At 44.6% G+C, this 22,605-nt stretch overlaps 1 protein-coding gene and 2 long non-coding RNA genes across 9 annotated transcripts in view; 1 reads left to right on the forward strand and 2 right to left on the reverse strand.

The window, feature by feature from the left end:
• ANKRD44 (ankyrin repeat domain 44) overlaps positions 1 to 16,033 on the reverse strand; it is a 342,621-nt gene extending 326,588 nt beyond the window's left edge. For all 7 annotated transcript variants that reach the window (XR_014830016.1, XR_014830017.1, XM_021076238.2 and 4 more), the window contains exon 1: positions 15,827 to 16,033. Coding sequence is in view for 5 of the 7 variants with exons in the window: in XM_021076238.2 (XP_020931897.1) it covers positions 15,827 to 15,853 (27 nt within the window). In the remaining 2 variants the exon portion in view is untranslated. The remainder of the gene's footprint in view (positions 1 to 15,826) is intronic.
• LOC146396066 (uncharacterized) lies at positions 852 to 5,844 on the reverse strand. Its single transcript, XR_014830024.1, has 2 exons — positions 4,336 to 5,844; positions 852 to 3,395 (listed from the first exon to the last, which is right to left on the reverse strand). It is a non-coding gene; the product is annotated as an uncharacterized LOC146396066 (long non-coding RNA).
• Positions 2,834 to 21,644, forward strand: LOC146396067 (uncharacterized). Its single transcript, XR_014830022.1, has 3 exons — positions 2,834 to 2,937; positions 11,499 to 11,680; positions 19,127 to 21,644. It is a non-coding gene; the product is annotated as an uncharacterized LOC146396067 (long non-coding RNA).
• The last annotated feature ends 961 nt before the right edge of the window (positions 21,645 to 22,605 follow it).

A 22,605-nucleotide genomic window follows, 5' to 3' on the forward strand; every position in this document is an offset into this window, starting at 1 on the left:
GCCTTCAATACCTGCCTGCCCACCATGCAAAACAAATGCTCAATCAGCAGCAAGCACCCAAAGGATGAGCCAGATAACCCATCAGCCTGATTCTTTTCAGTCTTCTGGGTACACAACTCTGGCCACTTCTTTCACAGCTGAAGAAAAAGCTCCACTTTGGTTACTCTGATTAGAACCCTAAGAGGAGTTCCCATCGTGGCTCAGCAGTTAACAAATCCGACTAGGAACTATGAGGTTGCGGGTTCAATCCCTGGCCTTGTTCTGTGGGTTAAGGATCCGGCATTGCCACGAGCTGTGGTGTAGGTCGCAGACGCGGCTCAGATCCCACGTTGCTGTGGCTCTGGTGTAGGCTGGCAGCTACAGCTCCGATTCGACCCCTAGCCTGGGAACCTCCATATGCTGTGGGAGCGGCCCAAGAAATGGCAAAAAGACAAAAAACAAAAAATGGAACTCTAAGAAATAAGAGTCAGTGTGGCTAAACAGTTATCAATGCTAAAAATTACTTTAAAATATAGAGTAAGGGAGCTCCTGTCGTGGCTCAGCAGTTAATGAACCTGACTAGGATCCATGAGGATGCAGGTTCAATCCCTGGCCTCTCTCAGTGGTTAAGGATCCGGCATTGCCGAAAGCTATAGCATAGGTCGTAGATGCAGCTCAGATCTGGCGTTGCTGTAGCTGTGGTGTAGGCCGGCAGCTGTAGCTCTGATTTGACTCCTAGCCTGGGAACCTCCATATGCTGTGGGTGAGGCCCTAAAAACCAAAAAAACAAAAAAACAAAGAAAGAAGATCAACCTTCTCACTCCAACTTCCTTCTCTTTCTCTCTCGTTTTTTAAATGTTTCTTTCCTCCTCTTTTTCTTTCTTTAGTCTACACTTTTTTCTTCTTGGTAGCAAGTCTCATTTTTGTTTTCCCATGACCCTTTTAACTTCTCCCTATGCCTTAACTGGGTATATCTCAAACTAAAAGATCCTTTAGAATTAAAACACACCCATGTATTCAATGGTCTTTAACTTACCTCCTCTTGAAATAGCACTCTGTAGTTTGAAGAGGGAAAAAAAAAAAAAAAAAAAAAAAGACTCCAAATTAAGGTGACTTTTTAGAAAGGATCCTTGTCATCTGACTTTTTAAATCACATTTTCAGATAAATTCATGGCTTTCTATCCTGTTATATATTCATTCAAGGCTTGAAGATTTACACCAACATTTTTCAGAAATTCTGCCGTGATGATTGTTTATGAAGATTGCTCTATCAACTATTTTGTTCTTACACACTTCCTCAAAAAGACATCGTTTTATACTTCTGTGAAGAGGAAGTGGAGTTTGTCTAAGTAATTTTCAGTTCTTTGTGACAACTTAAATCAACTAAGTAATTTTCAGTTCTTTTTGACAACCTAAAACTCCTCAGGATATTCTCAACACACAGTTATTCTCCTAGATCAATCTGAACATAAAATTTTTCAGGCAAATAAACTAAGACAACTGATTTGTTAAAAAGGAAATGAAAGAAAAATACACCTCCTCAAGTTGCAGGGGACCCAAAAGGCTACAATTCAAACCTAAGGATGGCGATTCAGACAAAAATAAACACATACTTTCTACCAATGTTTTTTAAGTTAGAAGGAAGACCAGATAAATGGGCATAAACTTAAAAAAATATTTAAAATCATATTCTCATAGAGCTGAAATTGACCCTAGAGAACTAGTCCCTTTGACAAATGAGGCACCAACCAGCGATTCAAGGACTGTTTCCTGAGTGTCTATCATGGAACACTTTCTGGACAAAGACTTTTCCCCTTGATTATCACAACTTTCCCATCAAGCAAGTAGTATTATCCCCACCTTATAATCGACAAAAGCCGTGTCACAGGAAACCTGACACAGCTACTTAGGAGCAGAAATGTGCCTACAGACCAGTCCTCACTATTCTCAACTTCAGTACTCTCTTAACTATGCCACTCCATGCACTACTTCTGGAAATTGTTAGCCAAAATGCCACAATATTTTAAAACAGTATAAATACAGTAAGAAAGCACCCTGGAATCTTGATAGAAGACGCCTTGCTAAAGGCAGAGCTCCTCAAAAGAAGACTATTTTTTCTTGGCTGCGAAGAAATGGAGCATTAACAACTCAATGTTACACTCACCTCGCAGGCCCCCAAGACATAACTATACTGAGGCGCCAAAGCACCTAAAACCCTATTCTCTTGGCTTCTAAGTTACTCATGCCAATATCATTTACTCGGCTGCAGGAGACCATTTCTCAAGCTTATAGCCTATTCTTAAATCTGGACTCCATTAAGAAGGCTATGGAAAGATTTTCTCACTTGTGGGAATATGAGAAGCTACTTCAGCATGCCTTAAAGCAACACTGAAATCTCTGAGGGCAACGACCAACACCCACTTCCTGTTCAGATAAGGAGAGAGGTGAGGCTGCAGGGGCCATTAAAATTGAGACCTTATAAATAAACAGACCTTGCTGTCTCTAAAAACTACCCAGGTTAAATAGAAACAGGGTAAAAAAGTTCATGTAACAAAATTATTTTTGGCAACTCTAATACCTATATTCCCCCGAAGAACCTTACCTGAAAGAGTTTATAAGGACAACCAAATCCAGATCTTTCACACACACACACATACACACACACACACACACACACACACATATGATGTGATTTTAAGGCAGATACTCAAACATCTGACATGAGTCACAAGGGCCACTTAGACTAAGTCAATAGATGGGTGAACCTCAAAACTTACTCAGAAGCGTATTTCTTTAGGCAACCAAACTAACAGAATCCTGTGCTTTTCCAACAATCAGTCAAAAAGAATTCTAAGAACTCTACTGAAGATATTCCATCAAGTGAGAGTAAAGAACTCAGAAGGGGCACAAAAGGAACAGGAAGAAGTAAAAAGAAAGAGAAACAGTTTCCAAAAAAAAGTGAGTCACTAAAATATTTAGGTGCCCTGAGCAAATGCTAAGGTTTGGAGGGGGGCTTTCTTGTTTTGTAAGATAAGGACTCTCTTTTAAAACATAACCACACCATATTCATACTAAGTCATCAAATAGCCAGTCAGTATCCAAATTCTTCAATTGTCTCTTAGAAGTGGGTTTGTTTTTTTATTTTGTTTTTTTGCAGTGGGGGGAGGAGTGTTCATGCCCATGGCATTTAAAAGTTACTAGGCCAGGGACTGAACCCACACCACAGCCGTGACAACGCCAGATCCTTAAACTGCTAGGCAATCAGGAAAACTTCAGAATCCAATTAATCTTCCATTTATTCTATATTTCTATATATTTCTGCATCAATTCTATATTTTTCCTCACAATTGGTTTTCTCTTAAGAAATGCGATCTTGGGGGAAAAAATTAATTGTAATGTATACATGTAAGGATAACCTGACCCCCTTGCTGTACAGTGGGAAAAAATAAAAAAATAAAAAAAAAAATAATTAAAAAAATAAATAAATAAATCAAAAAAAAAAGAAATGCGATTTTTTTGTTGTTACTGTAGACTTCCCACAGTCTGCATTTTTAAGTAAATTTTTCTAATTTAAAACACAAGGTTTTTTAGAGAAATGCAAATCAAAACTACCATGAGATACCGTCTCACACCTGTCAGAATGGCTATCATTAATAAATCCACAAATAACAAGTGCTGGAGGGGCTGTGGAGAAAAAGGAACCCTCCTGCACTGTTGGTGGGAATGTAAACTGGTACAGCCACTATGGAGAACAGTTTGGAGATACCTTAGAAATCTACACACAGAACTTCCATATGACCCCGCAATCCCACTCTTGGGCATCTATCCGGACAAAACTCTACTTAAAAGAGACACATGCACCCGCATGTTCATTGCAGCCCTATTCACAATAGCCAGGACATGGAAACAACCCAAATGTCCATCGACAGATGATTGGATTTGGAAGATGTGGTATATATACACAATGGAATACTACTCAGCCATAAAAAAGAATGACATAATGCCATTTGCAGCAACATGGATGGAACTAGAGAATCTCATCCTGAGTGAAATGAGCCAGAAAGACAAAGACAAATACCATATGATATCACTTATAACTTGAATCTAATATCCAGCACAAATGAACATCTCCTCAGAAAAGAAAATCATGGACTTGGAGAAAAGACTTGTGGCTGCCTGATGGGAGGGGGAGGGAGTGGGAGGGATCGGGAGCTTGGGCTTATCAGACACAACCTAGAATAGATTTACAAGGAGATCCTGCTGAATAGCATTGAGAACTTTGTCTAGATACTCATATTGCAACAGAAGAAAGGGTGGGGGAAAAATGTAATTGTAATGTATACATGTAAGGATAACTTGATCCCTTTGCTGTACAGTGGGGAAAAAAAAAAAAAAAAGGCCATCTCCAGATCTACCACATTATTCTGCCAATGTTCTGCACCATGAAGACTGCCCAGCCTCTTTCAACGAAGTCCATGCTAATCCAGGATAAATGTCCACAAAATGTTACCATGACAAGTAATACATGCAACATTCTATTTGAGTAGAGGATGTCATGGAGACAGAAGCTAACACCTTATTTATGCTTTTGTACTTTTTGAAAAAAAGGGGGGTACACGTTAGTTTTTAAAAGATCGCGCCTAAGCAAAAAATGAGAACAATGAGCTCTGTCCAGATACAAACTCATTAATTTACTTTTCTAGGAGAGAACAGGTAGTACTTCTCAGAACTCAAGTGAGAAAGATCTGTTTATATACAAACACCTCTCCTACCAAGTTTGCTGTTTCTTCCTTTTGCATTTTTACCTTCTCTCATGAACCCAATGCTTCAATAAATTCAGTCCTCAGGCTACTTGACAGGCATATGGCACGTCACTTGCCTGGGATGCCTTCCACCCCCATTTGCTGCCTGAATCATTCCCTTCCTCAAGGATCAGCTAGACTCCATCCAATTCCCTGAGGCCTTTAATAACTCTGCCTATCTCTGGACTCCTGTAGTCCCTAATTGGTAGCCTAAAATACAATCTAAACCTGCACTATAGCTGGTGTGAGAGCTGTTTCATATACCACATGCATTCAATAAAGACTCAAGGAGGGGCTTCCACATACAAGGCATTCAAGATCATCACTAATGAGACCTTGAGCTCCATGAGAAGGGTCCCTCATGATGCTACAACTATGTCAGGAGGCCAGAAGCATGCTGGCTAAGAATGTGCCTCTGGGAATCAAGCTTGTCCTAATATGACTCTGCAGTCATGTGACCCTGGATAGATCACTTAATCTCTCAATTACTTAATCTCTCAATTCTCATTTTTATCATCTGTAAAATGGATTAACAGCCACTCTTTCACAGAAATGTCGTTAGGATTAAACCCCATAAAGCATGAGTATTGTCTTGTCTCCTCCTTACCGATTCTCTGCCTGGTTTCTATTTTATTGTGCGTATTCTTATCTGTTCTTATATTTGTGGAAAGAGGAGGGAGTAGAGGACTCCAGCAGTCACTGCCATGGAGATGGAGTTCCTTAAATACTCCTTGGTTGCTTGAAGACCCAGAAGATACACTTAGCCACAGGTGCGACTGTCCCTTCCCTAAATATGTAGGATCCCTTTCCCTAGTGTCACACTGATACTTCCCCTGAGAAGAAATGGAATTTGTTCAGAATTAACTACAACGGTAACCCATCGCCACCCCAAGAGATGGGGCATGTGGAAGTTTCCAGGCCAGGGATTGAACCCACGCCTCTACAGCAACCTGAGCTGCCACAGTCGGATTCTTAACCTACTGCAGCACAATGGGGACTCCTCCACTCCAACTGCAAAAAAGAGGATAAACAACCAAAAAAAAAAAAAAAAAAAGACAAAAGTGATCTTTTATCTTTTTGATGGGGGCCAAAAATGTTCTCTGAATTTTGTTTGAATGGAAATCCAATATCCCAGTGTACAGATGGAAGATGTTTACATAAGTTTTTCCAAAATTTCTTCTTTGAGCACCTCATGAGTAAAAACATTTGAATGTGAACATATACACATATCTACATATTTCATGCACTTAACAAATATCTATTGAGCATTCACTGTGTGCCTTACACTAAATTTTGAAGACACAGAAGGGAATGAAAAAAATATATTTTTTTACACTGTTACTTGTAGCTCTCCTACACACAAGTTTTTGTCTTAAAAAAAAAAAAAAAGATAAAACATATGGTATAAAGGATATGTACTATGGAGAAAAAACAGAAAAAGGAGCAAGAAACATGTGGAGTGGGCATTTTAACTAGAGTAGCCAGAGAAGAACTCACTGAGAAGGTATTCTTCAGGAAGGATCTGAGAGAAGTGAAGGTGGGCTATGCAGAGGAAGAGCCTCACAGGAAGCAGGAAGCTCGGGGCCTGGGCAGCAGTGCACCTGGCACATCCCCTGAACAGTAAGGAGGCCTGTGCTGGAGCCAAGGACAGACCAGAAGAGCCACAGCTGCACAGGTGAGCGCAGAGTGGAAGGGGGGCAGGCAGCCACTCGAAAACATTAGCTTTTGCTCTGTCTGAGACAAGAAGGCTTTGAGTTGGGAAATAATAGGATCTGAGATCCATCACTCTAGCAGCTATGGTGAATAGAGCATAGGGGCCCAGGCTGGATGGGGAAGACCAACCAGAAGACCAGTGCACTAATCCAAGAGATGGTTTGGCCAAGGTGGTAAAAGTGGAAAGTAGAGCTAAGAGGGTTTTATAGTCCTAGCATATAATAGCAACTAAAAAAATACACAAAAATAGGACTTCCCATTGTGGCTCAGCAGTAATGAACAGGACTAGTATCCATGAAGACGTGGGTTTCATCCATGGCCTCGCTCAATGGGTTAAGGATCTGGTGTTGCCAAGAGCTGTGGTGTAGGTCGCAGACGTGGCTTGGATCCCGCATTGCCATGACTGTGGTGTAGACAAGCGGTCATGGTTCTGATTTGACCCCTAGCCTGGGAACCTCCATATGCCATGGGAGCGGCCCAAGAAATAGCAAAAAGACAAAAAAAAAAAAAAGAAAATAAATTTTAATTCTAATGTTTTCTTTCTCAAACTCAATAAACCATCCTGCTCACCCCTGGAGTAGAGGTACCCCCTCTCTTGGCCACTGCTGAACAATAACAGGTTGGCTGATTTGCCTCAGCTGACCTGAATTTCTGCCTCGATTTCTGTTGTGACGCTTGTCCTGCCTGGGTTCACTTCCTTTCTCTTCACTTTGCCAGTCTTAGATACCCAACCAAAACAAGCTGCACAACAAGTGGCTGTTGATTGCATGTAGGAATTCCCTCCTAATGAAAGTTTGTGGTCACTGTGTCCACAGCATCCAATCTCTGTGGGGCCAAGGCCTGGGAAACAGACTTGGTAAACCCAGATGTTATTGTGGAGTTGAGTAAGAACAGGATTAAGGCGAGAACCCAGGCTATTTGCTAAAGCAACCCCTCTGAGGAAGGCTAATGCGGGCCCCAGCTCACCACAGTTCTCAATAAACATGGGGTCTGCAAGTTTGTCCCCCCTGACCTGCAAGAGGCTCAAGGGAGTCTCAAAGGCCACACTGAAAAAAGCCCCAGGGGGTCTGTGTCCCCCCCCAAACCAAGCTCCTGGATGCCCTAGAAGATCGTATCTGAGGAGAAAGAACCCATGCCTCTTAAGCAGAACCATGGGTGTGCTTCTCAGACTTAGTCAAACCCAAAGCCGCCACTATCACACTGTGGCAAAAAACAGAAGTTCATGGAAGGCAGATACTTTTTGAAATCAGATTCCATGAGTGGAGAAGAGGTTGACATTGAAATACCAGGTCACTCTCTTAGCATGCTCAAAGAATTCAGAGAGCTCTCCACCCACTCACTCCCATTTCACAAAGAAACTAAGGCCAGGCCAGGACTTGCCCAAAGCTACACAACTATTAAAAAAAGAACCATGAGTAGAATCCAGATCTTCAGAATCCGAACCAACTGTAATTTTGGTTTTTTTGTTTGTTTCTTCTTTGGGCCACACTTGCAGCATATGGAAGTTCCCAGGCTAGAGGCTGAATTGGAGCTATAGCCACTGGCCTACACCACAGCCACAGCAACGCTAGATCCCAGCCTCGGCTGCAACCTACACCACAGCTCATGGTAACACTGGATCCTTAACCCACTGAGCAAGGCCCGTGATCAAACCTGCATCCTCATGGATCCTAGTCAGGTTCATTAACCCCTGAGCCATGAAGGGAACTCCCCAAGTGTTATTTTTAAATTAACTGAAGGCAAAACAAAAGCAATGTAACACAGAAACCTTTAGAAACAGATTAGAACTGTGATTAATTAAATGTTGCCTGTCTAGGCTTCACCTCAGACCTTTTTGCAAATCTCTCTAATTTTAGTAGGAACTGGGGTGGGGGACCCCCTTGGGGCGAAATGGCCTCCCGGTATTACAGAGACCTTAAAAAGTTACATGGAGTGCTTATGACTCATGAGGGTGTGACTGAAGGAATTAGGGACAATGAAAACCAAGAAATGCAAGAAAGCCTGAAATGGCCCAAAGATGGGCTGCGTGCTTCTTTGCTTAGCCCAATTAACAATCAGTTTTCAAAAGGAGAGACAAGTGAAAGGATCCTTAAAAATGATGACTATCATCATAATAAAGAGTCAGAAATCATTCATTTCAACCTCTTGAGCTACCAATTCTTTTAGAAGCATGAACATTGATAAGAGAAAATACCTGCTTCCTTAACTTCTGATGGCAGAGCAGAGGGTGAAAATGATGTTGGCAAAAGGGTACAAAAGGGATAATCAACAAAACTGATAACCTACGAGTTCCCATTGTGTCTCAGCAGTATACATGAGGTAGTAACCCAACTAGTATCCATGACAATGCGAGTTCGAGCCCAGACCTCGCTCAGTGGGTTAAGGATCCAGCATTGCTGTGAGCCCTGGTGTAAGTCACAGACATAGCTCAGATCCCACGTTGCTGTGGTGTAGGCCAGCAGCTGCAGCTCCAATTCGACCCCTAGCCCAGAAACTTCCATATGCCACAGATGCTGTGCTTAAAAAAAAAAAAAAAAAAAAGCAAAAAGCAAAAAACAAAAACAAGCAAACCATAAACCTGGTAACCTATACAGTGAATAATCTTAGATAATCTTGGGTTGTCTATAAAATGAAAGTGAGGGACAGGGCAGGAATCAGTTCCTAAATTATTGACATTGCTTAAAACCCTCTTCTGGAACCAGAAGTTAACTATTTGACATTATTACCTGAGGAGCTAAACAGGGTTCATCTGCAAATACAAGCGCCACAGCCACTACAACCAGGCCACCAGTCATGGAGGGGCTGAGTCGCTGAGGGAGAGGGTGGGACCCAGGCACTGGAAAGGCACCCAGTCCAACCTCTTCATTTTCAAAGAGGAACCTGAGGCATGCAGAGGTTAAGCCAACTGACCGGCCAAGGGTTGGCTAAGACACAATATATGCCACCTCTCCCTTATTTTATACTCACAGAACACACTGATTATCAATCAGCATATTTGCCTCCATCTCCAGCTACAAGAACCACAGTGCTTCCGACATACTGCTCCTGCCACCTACCCTGACTGACTCCTCAGAGTGGATATGTGAGAAAGAAGCTATTCCCCAACTCTGGCCTTGTGTAAAGTTATGAAACAATCTTTATAATACCTGCTTCAGTGTAAACCTGACCGGAATGACAGTGACTAGATTACTAGTCAAACTAGTTCACTGTTACTATCAAGCCTGAGGCGAGCACACAGTTTATGTAGTGTGACCATCAGTCCAGGTTTACCTGGGACAGTCCTGGTTCCCAGCTGTTTCCTCAATTTCATATTTAATGGTACCCCCTATCATTCTCATAGGTGTCCCAGTTTGGATAAAAATGATATGGTCATCCACCCCGCTGTATACCACAGGGAACTATATCTAGTCACTTGTGATGGAACATGGTAGAGGATAATGTGAGAAAAAGAAAAAGAGGAGTGCCTGTCGTGGCGCAGTGGTTAACGAATCTGACTAGGAACCATGAGATTGCAGGTTCAATCCCTGGCCTTGCTCAGTGGGTTAAGGATCCGGCATTGCCGTGAGCTGTGGTGTGAGTCACAGACTCAGATCCCGAGTTGCTGTGGCTGTGGTATAGGCCAGTGGCTACAGCTCTGATTCAACCCTAGCTTGGGAACCTCCATATGCCATGGGTGCGGCCCTGGATGAAAAAGACAAAAAGAAGCATAGATTTAGTTTATTTGGAAAAATCATTGATCTAGACATCAGAAGTATCACTTTTATGCTCAAGAGAAAGATACTGCTATTACCATGTGGAATGTTTAAAACTTTTACCTCGTTACCTAGACAGAAGACTGGAAGAAAATATATCAAGATGTCAAGAGGAGCATTCTCTGGAGTTTCTGTTGTGTCTCAGAAGTAACGAACCCAACTAGTATCCATGAGGACACAGGTTCCTCCCTAGCCTCCATTAGTAGACTAAAGATCTGGCATTGCCATGAGCTGTGGTGTAGGTCATAGATGCAGCTCAGATCCCGTGTTGCTGCAGCTCTGATTCAACCGGTAGCCTGGGAACTTCATATGCTGCAGGTGGGGCTCTAAAAAAACAAAAAACAAAAAACAAAAAAAAAAACAAAAAGAGTAGCTCTCTCTGAGTAGAGAGATTTCAGATGGTTTTAACTATTTTTCTTTTTGCTTATCTGGCTTTCTGATTTTTCCACAATGACCACAGTTTATGTGTTAATGATCAAGGGGAAAAAAAAATCACCAATCCATCAATCAACACATCCTTCTCCAGGATGGGGAGCTGGAGGGGCGAAGAGGATAAGCCAGGCACAAGTCTGGCAGGAGCAGAGGGCCTCAGAGCAGCTCCTGACTTTGCCAGAACTGGGTCTGGCCCCCAAGCTAGGAGGACTGCAGGAGTGGTCCCCTGGTGACATCCCGGGAAATAAGAGGAGGCATTTGTGAGTCCTACGGCTGCACTGCCCTTTCAACTATTAAAAGTATAGCCTCGTGGTTAGAGCCCCACCTGCGCAATCAGACTGCCAGGCTAGGCACTCAGCTCCATCACTTACTGGGTGTGTGATCTTGAATAAGTCAATTAGCCTCTTTATTCCTGTTTTCTCATCTGTAAAGTAGGAATCACACCACCACCTACCTCCTAGCATGGCTCTGAGGATTAAGACAGATGATTCATGGCAAGGGCCCAGCACGCAATAAGGTCACAATAATGTAAGCCATTATTAGGTCTCTGCCATGAAACACCGCCCTCAAGTGCACTCCCCAAGCCACGTGATCCCAACCCAACCAGAAAAGGGTTCAAAGAATAAAGCCTTTCTTTTCCCTTTTTCCCTGCTGATGGCAGAACTGCACACAGAGTTTTCTGTAAGCCCCGCACCACAGAGAGCCACGAAAGGACAAGGCAGCCCAGTAAAATATGTAACATGCCCCAAGGCCCCACACTATGGGCTAGAAATGCTGCTTTCAAAGTCTCAGGATTTCTAGTTTCTTGCCCCTGCCATAGCTGCCAGTCACTGCCTTTGGCAAGGAGATGGGTGACTCAAGTGTGAGCTAGGACTTGGCAAGAGGACACCAAACCAGAAGGCCTCCAGGCAGGAAGCCCTAAAAAGGGTCACCTGCAGAAAGAGTTTGTCTGCAGGCAGCCCTTGAGATGGAGATGGCATTCTGCTGTCACCAGCAATTCAGGTAAGAATAGTGAACATTTCAAAGAACTTAATCATTTTGTCTCATAACTTTGAAAACCTTTTTTGGGGGGGGGGTGCAGGCTGAAGATATGACCACACTCTTAAAATCACGGCAGTGCCAGAGTTCCCACTGTGGCACAGTGGCTTAAGAATCTGACTATGGGAGTTCCCGTTGTGGCACAGTGGTTAATGAATCTGACTAGGAATCATGAGGTTTCAGGTTCGGTCCCTGGCCTTGCTCAGTGGGTTGAGGATCCAGCATTGCTGTGAGCTGTGGTGTAGTTCGTAGACGTGGCGGCTCAGATCCCGCGTTGCTGTGGCTGTGGTGTAGGCTGGTGGCTACAGCTCAGATTCGACCCCTAGCCTGGGAACCTCCATATGCCGCGGGAGTGGCAAAAAGACAAAAAAAAAAAAAAAAGAATCAGACTATGGTGGCTCTGGTCATCGCACAGGCACAGGTTCAATTCCCGGCCCATGGCAGTGGGTTGCCACAGCTGCCATGTAGGATGCAGCTGCAGCTAGAATTCAATTTGTGGCCTGGGAACTTCCATATGCCACAGGTACAGCCATAAAATTAAAAAAAAAAAAAAACACAGAAGGGTCTTCATTATATGACATAAAGAACAGCACCACCCCCTCCAAAGTTCAATATCAAATCAAACTGCAAAGAATTCACACCTATCCTGAACCAACATATACTACATTTGGATATGATGGAATTTTCTTTCCTAAATTTAAATTACCTCGTTTTATCAAAAATATAAACAAACTTCCTAATGTCCAGCTGCGAGAAAATAATTACCCCATTATGTTAATTACACAGGTGAGTGCGTTCTGGGTTGTATAGGGTGACCCATTCGTCCTGGTTTGCCCAGAATTTCCCAGTTTTAGCACCAAAAGTCCCATATCCTCAAAAACCCCTCAGTCTTTGGTAAACCAGGATGACTGGTCCCCCAGCACTACAAGAAAAATGATGTGTGCCCTGTGAAGGGGAAAACAGAAGAGACATAGGTACAAATGCAGAAGTGCTCAATGCCAAGTTTGTTTGCAGCAATAGCTCCCAGTTCCTTTTCATAGTAAAAAAGAAAAAAAGAAGGAAAAAAAAAACTGAAAAACCACTCTTGCCTTCCCCTTTCTTTTTACTCTCCCAAAACAGAGTTAGGAAAAGGCATTTTCCTCCCCTTGCATGACTGAGATGTCAGCCCAGGAGTGAGGGTAGACTTGGTGACTGCCATCACCCAGCAAGCTCCTGCACCCAGTTTCAGCAGCAGGACAGAAAACATCATCTTCTTTCACAGTACACAGGAAACTTACGTAACGTTATAAATCAATGTGCAATCAATATTTTAAAAAAAATAATAAAACTCAGGGAGTTCCCATTGTGGCTCAGGGGAATCGAATCCAACTAGTATCCATGAGGATGTGGGTTTGAACCCCGGCCCCTTTCAGTAGGTTAAAGAGCTTGCCATGAGCTGTGGTGTTGCTAACAGATGCGGCTCAGATCCCATGTTGCTGTGGCTGTGGTGGAGGCCAGCAGCTGTAGCTCTGATTCAACCTCTAGCTTGGGAATTTCCATATGCCAAGGGTGCAGTCCTAAAAGGCAAAAAAAAAAAAAAAAAAAAAAAAAAAAATTAATGAATAAAAAAAACTCAAAAGACAAACAAGACAATTAGTGATTCAGGTTATCGATAGCAAAGATGTTTCCTCAAACTACAAATCCAAGAAACCTAGTAAAAACAAGATTCCCCTTGCCAACAGGGCATTAAACAGATACCGGGGAATTAACAAATTGTTGCTTTACAAACAGCTGAGCAGAGAGCTAGGCATTCTTCTACAAATTCTATTAAGTCCCTGATTCAAAGCAGGTGGCTCCCTTCCCATCATGGTGGAGCAACACTTCTGCAGTAGAGGTTTAAGCAAAGGGTTTTCAAGCCTCTGGTGAGGTTAGGAACAGGCTTCTAAGAATTTAGATTTTCAAATTGAAAGGTAAGACTATATAAGGCAAGAAAGACCACATACTTCCTGGACCTAAGTCTCACAAAAACCGTAGCTGCTTACCACTCCACCCCACCCTACCCAGACCTTCCTCATCCAGCCTCCCTCCACCTTTGCCCTAAGACAGAATGGCAATGTTTAGATGCTCTCGAATCTTAGACTCTCTTTGATTCCTTTCATGTGTCAGGAATCAAATGAAGGTTACACTACTCTTTCTCACCATAGTTACGAGTTTGAGGGGAAGGGTAGGGATATATTCAGAAACACTTAAGAGAAAAACATCTTTGTAAGTCCTACTCTGGTAAGTCCTGGAGAATAACTTCCTTTCTTTCTAAAACCAAGTAATACATTTCTCGCGGGTGTTGATCTTGATCGAGGAGATGATGCCTTCTTGGCAGCCTTTGAACACATCCAGTGAGAAGACAGAGGTGTCTTAACCTTTAGCAGAAAGCACAGGAGCCTGCAAAGCAGGAGAAGGGGTACATCTCCTACAGCTCAACAGCTGGGTCCTCGGGAAGACAGGCTTCCCTTCTCTAGACTTCAGTTTCTCCATTTAAAAAAAATGAAGAAATTGGGTGAAGATCATCGTTGGCATCCTTTCCAGCTCCAAAATTCCACGTGAAATTCTTCTGTGTACGTGACAATGACAATAAAGCCTATGAGAAGCACTTTTTATACTTTGAAGACTTAGGAATTAACAGAGAAGCACAGTAACTTGCACTGGCAAAGATGACAAGACCAAAGCCGACTAAAACTGGAAGATTTAAAACAAGCAAATGTCTAACAGTTGTCGAAGTATGTGCCCAGAAGGTGGAGGGAAGCCTAAACGAATATCAATTTACACTTTTAAATGCTCTGGAACCAATGGGAACAAGTAGATTCATCAAGATTACCAGCTGCTCCTCCTGCTAAATTTAAGGGTAACATAAATCTTAATTAAGTGATCCCTCCCCCACAAAAAGAAAATTTAAAAAGCCTGTAAATACTTATGGAAAACAAAGCAAAACTTTGAATCTGAAGGCAGGAGAGCAAACCACTGTGGTGATGGATCGCATTTAAGTCGCAGGGGTTCTGACTTAGGACATAAACTGAGGACGGCGAGGCACCAGATGCAACCCACTTAGGAAGCTGTTTAACACCAAGGACTGGCATGTTCGACCGCGTGTGTCAAAGTCAAGACTGCCTCTCCGCCTATTAGGACCACAAAACAATGTTCGTTCCACCATGTATGAATAAACGGCAGAAGAAGAAAAAAGCAAGCTGTTTCCTTCTTTCGTGGAAGAAGCTGCAGAGTTTTGTCATGCAACTTGCTTGGGCGCCTGTGAGTGTCAAGGTCCTCAGAGCAGCACAGTCCGCAAAGGCAGGGTATTTCCATTCCACAGACCCGCAGCAAGGACTGTCAGGCGAGTCAGCAATAACCCCACCTCTCCGATCCAGGACTCCAGGGCTGCCCTGTGCGGTGTCTCAACCGGAAAGCAACAAAACTGATGAACACACACAGAGGGTAGCCCACTACCTGAGAAGGGAGCCCCGGACCGGACTTCTCCTCCTGGGAGAGCCCGGCCAGGGCCCAGAGCGCGGTCTCCAAGAGTCCCCATCGCGCACCACGCACACTGCCTCTGGGTTACTAAAGAGGAAGTCAAAATGTCATGTCAAAAGGATAAAGACAGCCCGACCACACAAGAATCGCTGTCAGGGCGGGTCTACGGCTTGGCTTGGAAAGGGGTCCGCAGGCTGTGATCCCTTTTCCCTCTCCATCCACGGTCCTCCTGCCGGCGGCGCGGACCAGCCTCCTCTCGGCCCGCACGGGCTGGCGGAGCCCACGCTGCGCAGCGCCGGAGGCGCACCTCAAGCCTCCCCTCCCCCTGCCCAGCCCGGGCCCGCGGACAACGCACCCCCGCGCACCCCCTTCCTCAGTCCCCAAGGCGCCCCTGGCCGAGCCCGCAGTTCCGAATGCCCCGCGCCGGGCAGCGCCGGGAAGGAGAGCCTCAGCCGCCGGCTTTCAGAGGAGCCGGCGGCCACACACACTCCTCCCCTTCGCCGCGAGTAAACAGCTCGCGGGCGCGCTCCGCGCCGCGCCCCCATCCCCCCGCCGGGGCTCCGCGCCGCCCCGCGCGTCCCGCCCGCCGGCGCCGGCGCCGCCGCCCCCTACCTGGTCGGTGAGTTTGAGCACTGCCATTCTTCTGCTCCTTCGCGCGCACACACATACAGGTTCCCGGTCCACAGATGTCACGCCAGGAGCCGGGGAAGCGGAAGGGATTGCCAGGGGAAGGGAAAAAAATCTGGCTCCCGAATTTGACAGCCCTCCCTATGCTCCTCCTCCGCCGCCTCTTCCTCCTCCCGCCGAGAGGCTGACACTGGCTAGTAGGGTTTGCAGCCGAGCCCGCCCGCCTTTATACAGGAAGTACCGGCTGCTGCCAGCCGGGCCGCCACTGACATCACCGCGCGCTGCCTCGCTCGCCGCCGCGCCGCCTGGCCGACGCTGCCTCCTGCCGCCCGCGGCCGCGCCTCGCAGCCCGCGGGCCCCCGACGCCCGCTCGTGCTCGGCGCGCCGCCGTGGGCCCAGACTGCCGCCTGCTTTCCGCACCTGCACATTGCGCCCGGGGCGAGCGGGATATCGGCCCCAGGGTCGCCCCGGCTGCCCCCACCCCCAGACCCAGGACGTGCGCGGTTAAAGGCATCCCCAGGGGCTGCTCGTGACCCTCCTTCGCCCCGTCCCACGCACACAAACACACACGGTCGTACAACCTGATGAGCAAGTCCTGCTGGCACACCCCGAGGGGTAAGAAAGGCTGCACCAAAGTTTTAACCCGGGAGACTGGGAGGCTGGGTCACACTCTAGATTGGCCTTCCCCTAAACCTCTCCCCTGTCCGGAAACAGTCCAGTACATCAAATGATCACACCTGGGTCAGGTACCACAGTGCTAATGCTCTCGTTATCTAAAGCGGGGAGCCCCCCCACACACACACACACACACATTCTTTAGCAAGTGTTTTTCAAAACTTGAGGGTGGGGATTCGGGCTTTGGCCCTTTCGCCTTTTTCTCCACCTACCTCCCAGCTAGAACACACAGAAGCCCATCATTAAATTCAAACATTGGGAGGGAAGGAGGTAAAGTGGAATTACTGGAGAAGAAAAGCGATCCTAAATTACCGCATTAATGGGCCCTTGAGTGTTTCCACCAGTTCTGACTCATTCCAGATAACGATGCTATTCAACAGATAGAAGACCCAGCTGTCAAACAGCGAGAGATGCATACACGATGGTCATATTCATACACATAGTGAAGAGTTGATACTTCTGGAATTCCGAGCAAACGATTCCTTCAACAACCCTGTACTGAGTGCTGACTTTGTACCACAGAAGGAAAGGGGGAGCATAAATATTCCAGATACCCAGTCATAGGGGGTGTCTGACACGAATGAAGTGGTCATCACTAATGAATGTAATTACAGGCTGAGATAAGGGTTGGGGGCGGGGGGAGAAATACTCCTGAAAGGAATCTGTGATGCAGGAATCAGACCAGACTGGTAGGTGAGGATAGGCTTCCCTGGGAAGTGACAAGAGGTGAGATTCTGCAGGAGGAAGGGCTGGGTAGGCAAGTACATGGGGTGCTGCTCCCAGGCAGCCCCACATGCCCCTGGCATGGCAGGGAGCAGACTTGCATTGAACAGCAAACCAGAACTGCAGTTCCTGGGGCAAGACCAAATAGCTACCCTTCATTCACAAAGTAAAGGTGGGCTCTTCGTTCCTAACTTCTGAGCCTCCCCAGTCTGCTGAGAAAGGAGAGGAGAGAATGGTAGCATGCTCTTAGCATCCCCCATTTATTATCTAACCATGGACTTGTGATTCAGATCACGAAGACAAGGGGAACCAAGAAATCACTCTCCTGGCCTCCACTCCACTAATCTTCAGTAATGCACAGAGACTAAAAAAAATTTCCCTCCTAAGGCCTCCCTCAAACACAAAGTAGTTTGCTTTTGTTGCATCTGTGGAGCAGTTCTTCACTGCTGTTGTTAGTATGTCTATTTATTAATATTACTGCCTGGCTTTGTGGGTAACTGGATAGGACACTGACCTCTCTTGTTAAATATAGCCATCTTTCAGAAGAGTGATAACAAATGACTTGATATGGCAGAAGTATTCAAGGTCCACTCTGGTTCACCATGGGCATGCCTACATGCAAGTTCTTGGAGCCTGATTTGAAAGGAGGAGCAAACAGTTCTCAAACCTATCGGGTCCAACATCCGATTTTGTAACTAGGTTTCTTTGCTTTTCGTTTTTTGTTTTATGGCCACATCTGTGACATATGGAAGTTCCTGGGCTAGGAGTCAAATTGGAGCTGCAGCTATAGCTGCCTGCCTATACCACAGCCACAGCATTGCAGGATCCCAACCACATCCATAACCTACATCACAGCTTTTGGCAACACCGGATCCTTAACCCACTGAGTGAGGCCAGAGAATGAACCCACATCTTCATGGAGACTATATGAGGGTCTTAACCACCTGAGTCCCAATGGAAACGCCAGTAAACTAGCATTTTTAATACTCTCATTACTATGAAATGAAATTCATAAATAACATTACCTTCCTATGCAAATTTCCCCCATATCAACATAATGTCCTAATATATAATAAAGGAGAAATAAAATTTGTAATTAATGTGTACTTCAATAGATAAATGCTATAGAATAACTCTATTGGAAGACAAAATAGTCAGATGCTTGCACCTGCATGTAGAACCACCGTGCATGAAACTACAAATGTAGTCCAATATGAAAGTGTTTCAATAGCAACTCAAATATCAACATTAGCGTTAACATAGGTGACATGATTTTTTGAAAAGTTGAAGCATTTTGGTCAAGTTTCAAACAAAATAATAAAGGATTGGGTTAAATTTATGGATATGGGTGCAGTTACCAAGAAGTCTGGATTTAACATGTGAGCTCATGGGTTCAAAACGACTCCAATGATTTGCTCCACTGATTTAATGAAACTCAGACTCAGTGGTGGTCTATAGTCAATGAGATGGAGATGATAGAATGTGCCTGATAAGATGTGGAGAAAAAAATCCAAAGCTTTATAAAGATGGGAATGTTGCATAACATTTTATCATGCATAAACTGTACACCCAACCCCAAATTACAAACCCCTACACTAAGGCATTGAAGAATATATTAGTAAGGGGAGCATCAGAAACGCTCTATGGTAGTTGGATATGATGGTTGGGAGATGCTTCCATTGGGACCACTTTCTGATTTCTACAAGAGTGAGATCCTGGGATGGCAAAAGCCAAGGAGCAGCACTTAACCGGCAGGAAGCAGGCAGACACTTTACAAGCACAGCAGGAAGAAAGTAGTACTCAAAGGTTTTGACCTACAAGGATATATGGCTCTAGGAATGAAGTAAGTGGGCAGACTTCTGAAATATTCCTTGATGTTTTTTACAGGCAAAACTCTAGGTCTGCTGCCTGAAACCTGACTTGAGACATCAAATGAAGTCATCTTCTCATCCAGTTTCCATAACTCAGCCAGCTCACAGACACATTGAAAGGGAGGCTTGTTCCCTTGCAGAAGAACCCTGCAGCCTTGCATAAATATATACCACAGCTCTTCATCCAGCTTTCCCCAGAGGAATTTGATGGCACTTATTAGGGTGACCATGCATCAGGAAAAAGGGAATACCCAGATATTTCAGTGATTATTTGATAGTTTCTAAATTAATGCTAATTCCTGTGGATCCAAAATACACTGGCTCTACCAATCAAAGTGGAGCCCAATGGTAGGAAGTTGATAAATGGAGTTTTCACCTAAGTACACCTCACCATGGATCCAGTAGGTTTGCAGACCCACCCTGGTTATTGCCCCAGCTGTATTTTTTTTTGGGGGGGCAGTCATGCCCATGGCCTGTGGGAGTTCCCAGGCCAGGAATCGAACCCACGCCACAACAGCAACCCAAGCCACTGCAGCAACAAGACTGATCCTTAACCTGCTGCACCACAGTGAAAATCCCCCAGTTCTTGAATAAATAATTAAAATAGACATACTCAGTAACTCAGAATCACCACATTATTTTTCCAACCCACAAAGTGAAGACTGCTATGGAAGGAAGGGCCAAGTGGAAGCCTCTGGAAATTGCTCTTGCTACCGGAATAGAAACCCAAAAGCCGTACCACCTCCCTGGAGACATATAGAAATTAGGATCACCATCAAAGATGTGGATGATGCAGAAGTGATGATACCATTCCATCCCACATTTAACTCATCTGTTTGGCCTATGCACAGGCAGGTGGATATTAGAGAATAATTACGAACTGTTGTGAACTGAATCAGATAATGCTAGCTGCAACTGCAACTCAATATGTACTCTCTTCAGCTATTCCAGTCTGCACCAAAGCTATTTTCTTTACATGGTGAGGGCAACAGCGCACCTTTACAGTCTGGTCTAGGGGATGTAAACACCTCTGCTCTCTACCATAATCTAATCTGCAGCGATCTTGATCACTGTGTTAGATTCATCAAGCTGATTGGACCTAATAAACAGGAAGTAACAAATACTTTAGACACTTAATGAGACACATGTAAACCGGAGGGCAGGATGTAAATCCCAAGAAAATTCACCACCTTAGTGAAATTTCTGGAGGTCCAAGTGATCTGAAAGATATCAAGGTATCCCCTCCAAGGTGAAAAACGAATTGCTGCCCCTTGAGCCACCTACTACTAAAAATGAGACACAGTGTTTGTTGTACCTGTTGGGCCTCTTTGGATTCTGGAAGAAATTACATTACCACATTTGAGTGTGGTGCTCTGATCCATCTATCCAGGAGCCCATAACACTGGCATTTTTATCAGGAGTAAAGAAAAAAATGACTCTATAGCAGGACCTTATGATTCGGAGGAATCCCATGATACTTGAAGGGTCGGTAGCAAATATATATATTTGATTCTGACAAACTCTGAAAGAAGATCACGATGCAGTCTTTAGGTTTACGGAAAAGTTATGCCTTCTTCCGCAGATTACAAGTCTCCATTTGAGAAACTACCTAGCTTGCTACTGAATTTGAATGACTGGCCATGAGACATCAAGCACTATACAACCTCAGCTGCCCATTATGAACTAGATGTTATCCGACCCACCAACTCATAAGACTGGGCATGCATAAGAGCAATCCACTGCCAAGTGGAAGTGGTATGTAAGAGACAGCTTGAGCAGGTCCAGAAAGCACAAGTGGTCTTAGCAGGTGACTGAGATTCCCTTGATACTAATTCCTGTATATCGCCTCCTCATCTCTAACTAATTAACTAGTTTAACTTACAGTTCTCCTCAATACACTAGCACAAGCTGGAAGTGGTCTGTTCTAGCATTAGAGCTCCCATAAGGAATGCTCCTGATGGTAGTCCTGAAAGGAAATTCTCACAGTGCAAGGCATGTCCAGCAGTACATTGGATGTCTACTTTGTCTGGATTGCAAGATGGCCAGAGATATAGATCTACGCTCACTTATGGGTAATAGCTGATGATATTCCTGAATGGTTGATACCCTGGAAAGAGAATTGGGAAGGAGGTCTGGTAGATAAGGATATGGCTGCACTTCTCAGAGGGGGTAAAAATTGTGAGGATATTTGTGCATACCAAACAGCATCCACTCACAGACATCTTTCCATAATCAAGGGATGACATATTTGATGGAGTTGGCATCTTTCTCCACCTACTACAGGGCTTGCGCAAAGTAGCCATGGAGTCAGGAATCAAGGCTATGCATGGGCTCAAGAACACAGCTTCCCCACAGTAATATTTATATCTGCCAACATCAGAGATCACCCATTGAGTTCCAATATGGTACTACTTCCAGAACAGACTAGCCAGTTACCTGGTAACAGGTTGATTGATTACACTGGGCCGCTTCCATCATGAAGGGGACAACAGCTATTTGTCTTCACTGGAATAAACACATATTTTGGATATGGATTTGCTTTCTATGCCCAAAATGTTTCTGATATTACTACCAACAATAACTCACCTTATTCACTGTTACAATATTCTACATATTACTATAAGAATATGTAGGGAACTCATTTCATAGCAAAAGAAATGCAGCAATGGATGCATGCAAATGGAATTTACCAGTCTTATGCCCCAGCTAACATGGAAGGATGACAGAATAGCCTACTGAGTTCTGGTGCCAGTTAGGAAATAACATGTTAAATATTAAAGTTTCCTCTTAGAGGATGCAGTGTGTGCTTTGAGTCAGCGCCAATCTATATACTGTTTCTCCCAAAACACACAGGTTTAAGATTCATGGAGGTGGGGTAAGTGGAAGCGGTTCCTCTCATCATTATACCCAGTAATCCACTCACACAATTTCTGTTTCCAGTGCCTGTAACTTTTTGTTTGTTTTTTGCTTTTTTTTTTTTTAGGGCTGGACCTGAGGCATATGGAGGTCCCCAGGTTAGGGGTTGACTCTCGAAGCAGAGCTATAGCCACTGGCCACAGCCACAGCAACATGGGATCAGAGCTGCGTCTGTGACTTACACCACAGCTCAGGGCAACACTGGATTCCCCAGCCCACTGAGCAAGGCCCAGGATCGAATCGCAACTCTGGTTCCACTGAGTTGGAGGTTGAGACTGATACCTAGCCCCTTCGGGCTCCTCATACTATAGAAAAAAAATCAGGCAAAGAAGGGTTGCTGTCCTGGCTGGGGTGACTGCTCCCCGTTACCAGGAGGAAATTTCCTTGCTGCTTTGCAATGGGGACAGAAAACTATGGGGACAAGAAGGATTGCATTCTGGATTTTCTGTCATACTTCTTAGCACGTACATGTCCTATAGTAAAAGTCAGTGGAAAGCTACTATAATTGTTTAAGTGTTTACAAGTGGGAGTTCCTCTCCTGGTTCAATGGTAACAAACCCGACTAGTATCCATGAGGAT

This window comes from Sus scrofa, chromosome 15 (genome assembly GCF_054392235.1).
Source record: "Sus scrofa isolate SSC_HxYL_T2T_F1_AM1 chromosome 15, Sscrofa_HxYL_maternal_Yorkshire_Landrace_v2.0, whole genome shotgun sequence".
Lineage (NCBI taxonomy): Eukaryota > Metazoa > Chordata > Mammalia > Artiodactyla > Suidae > Sus > Sus scrofa.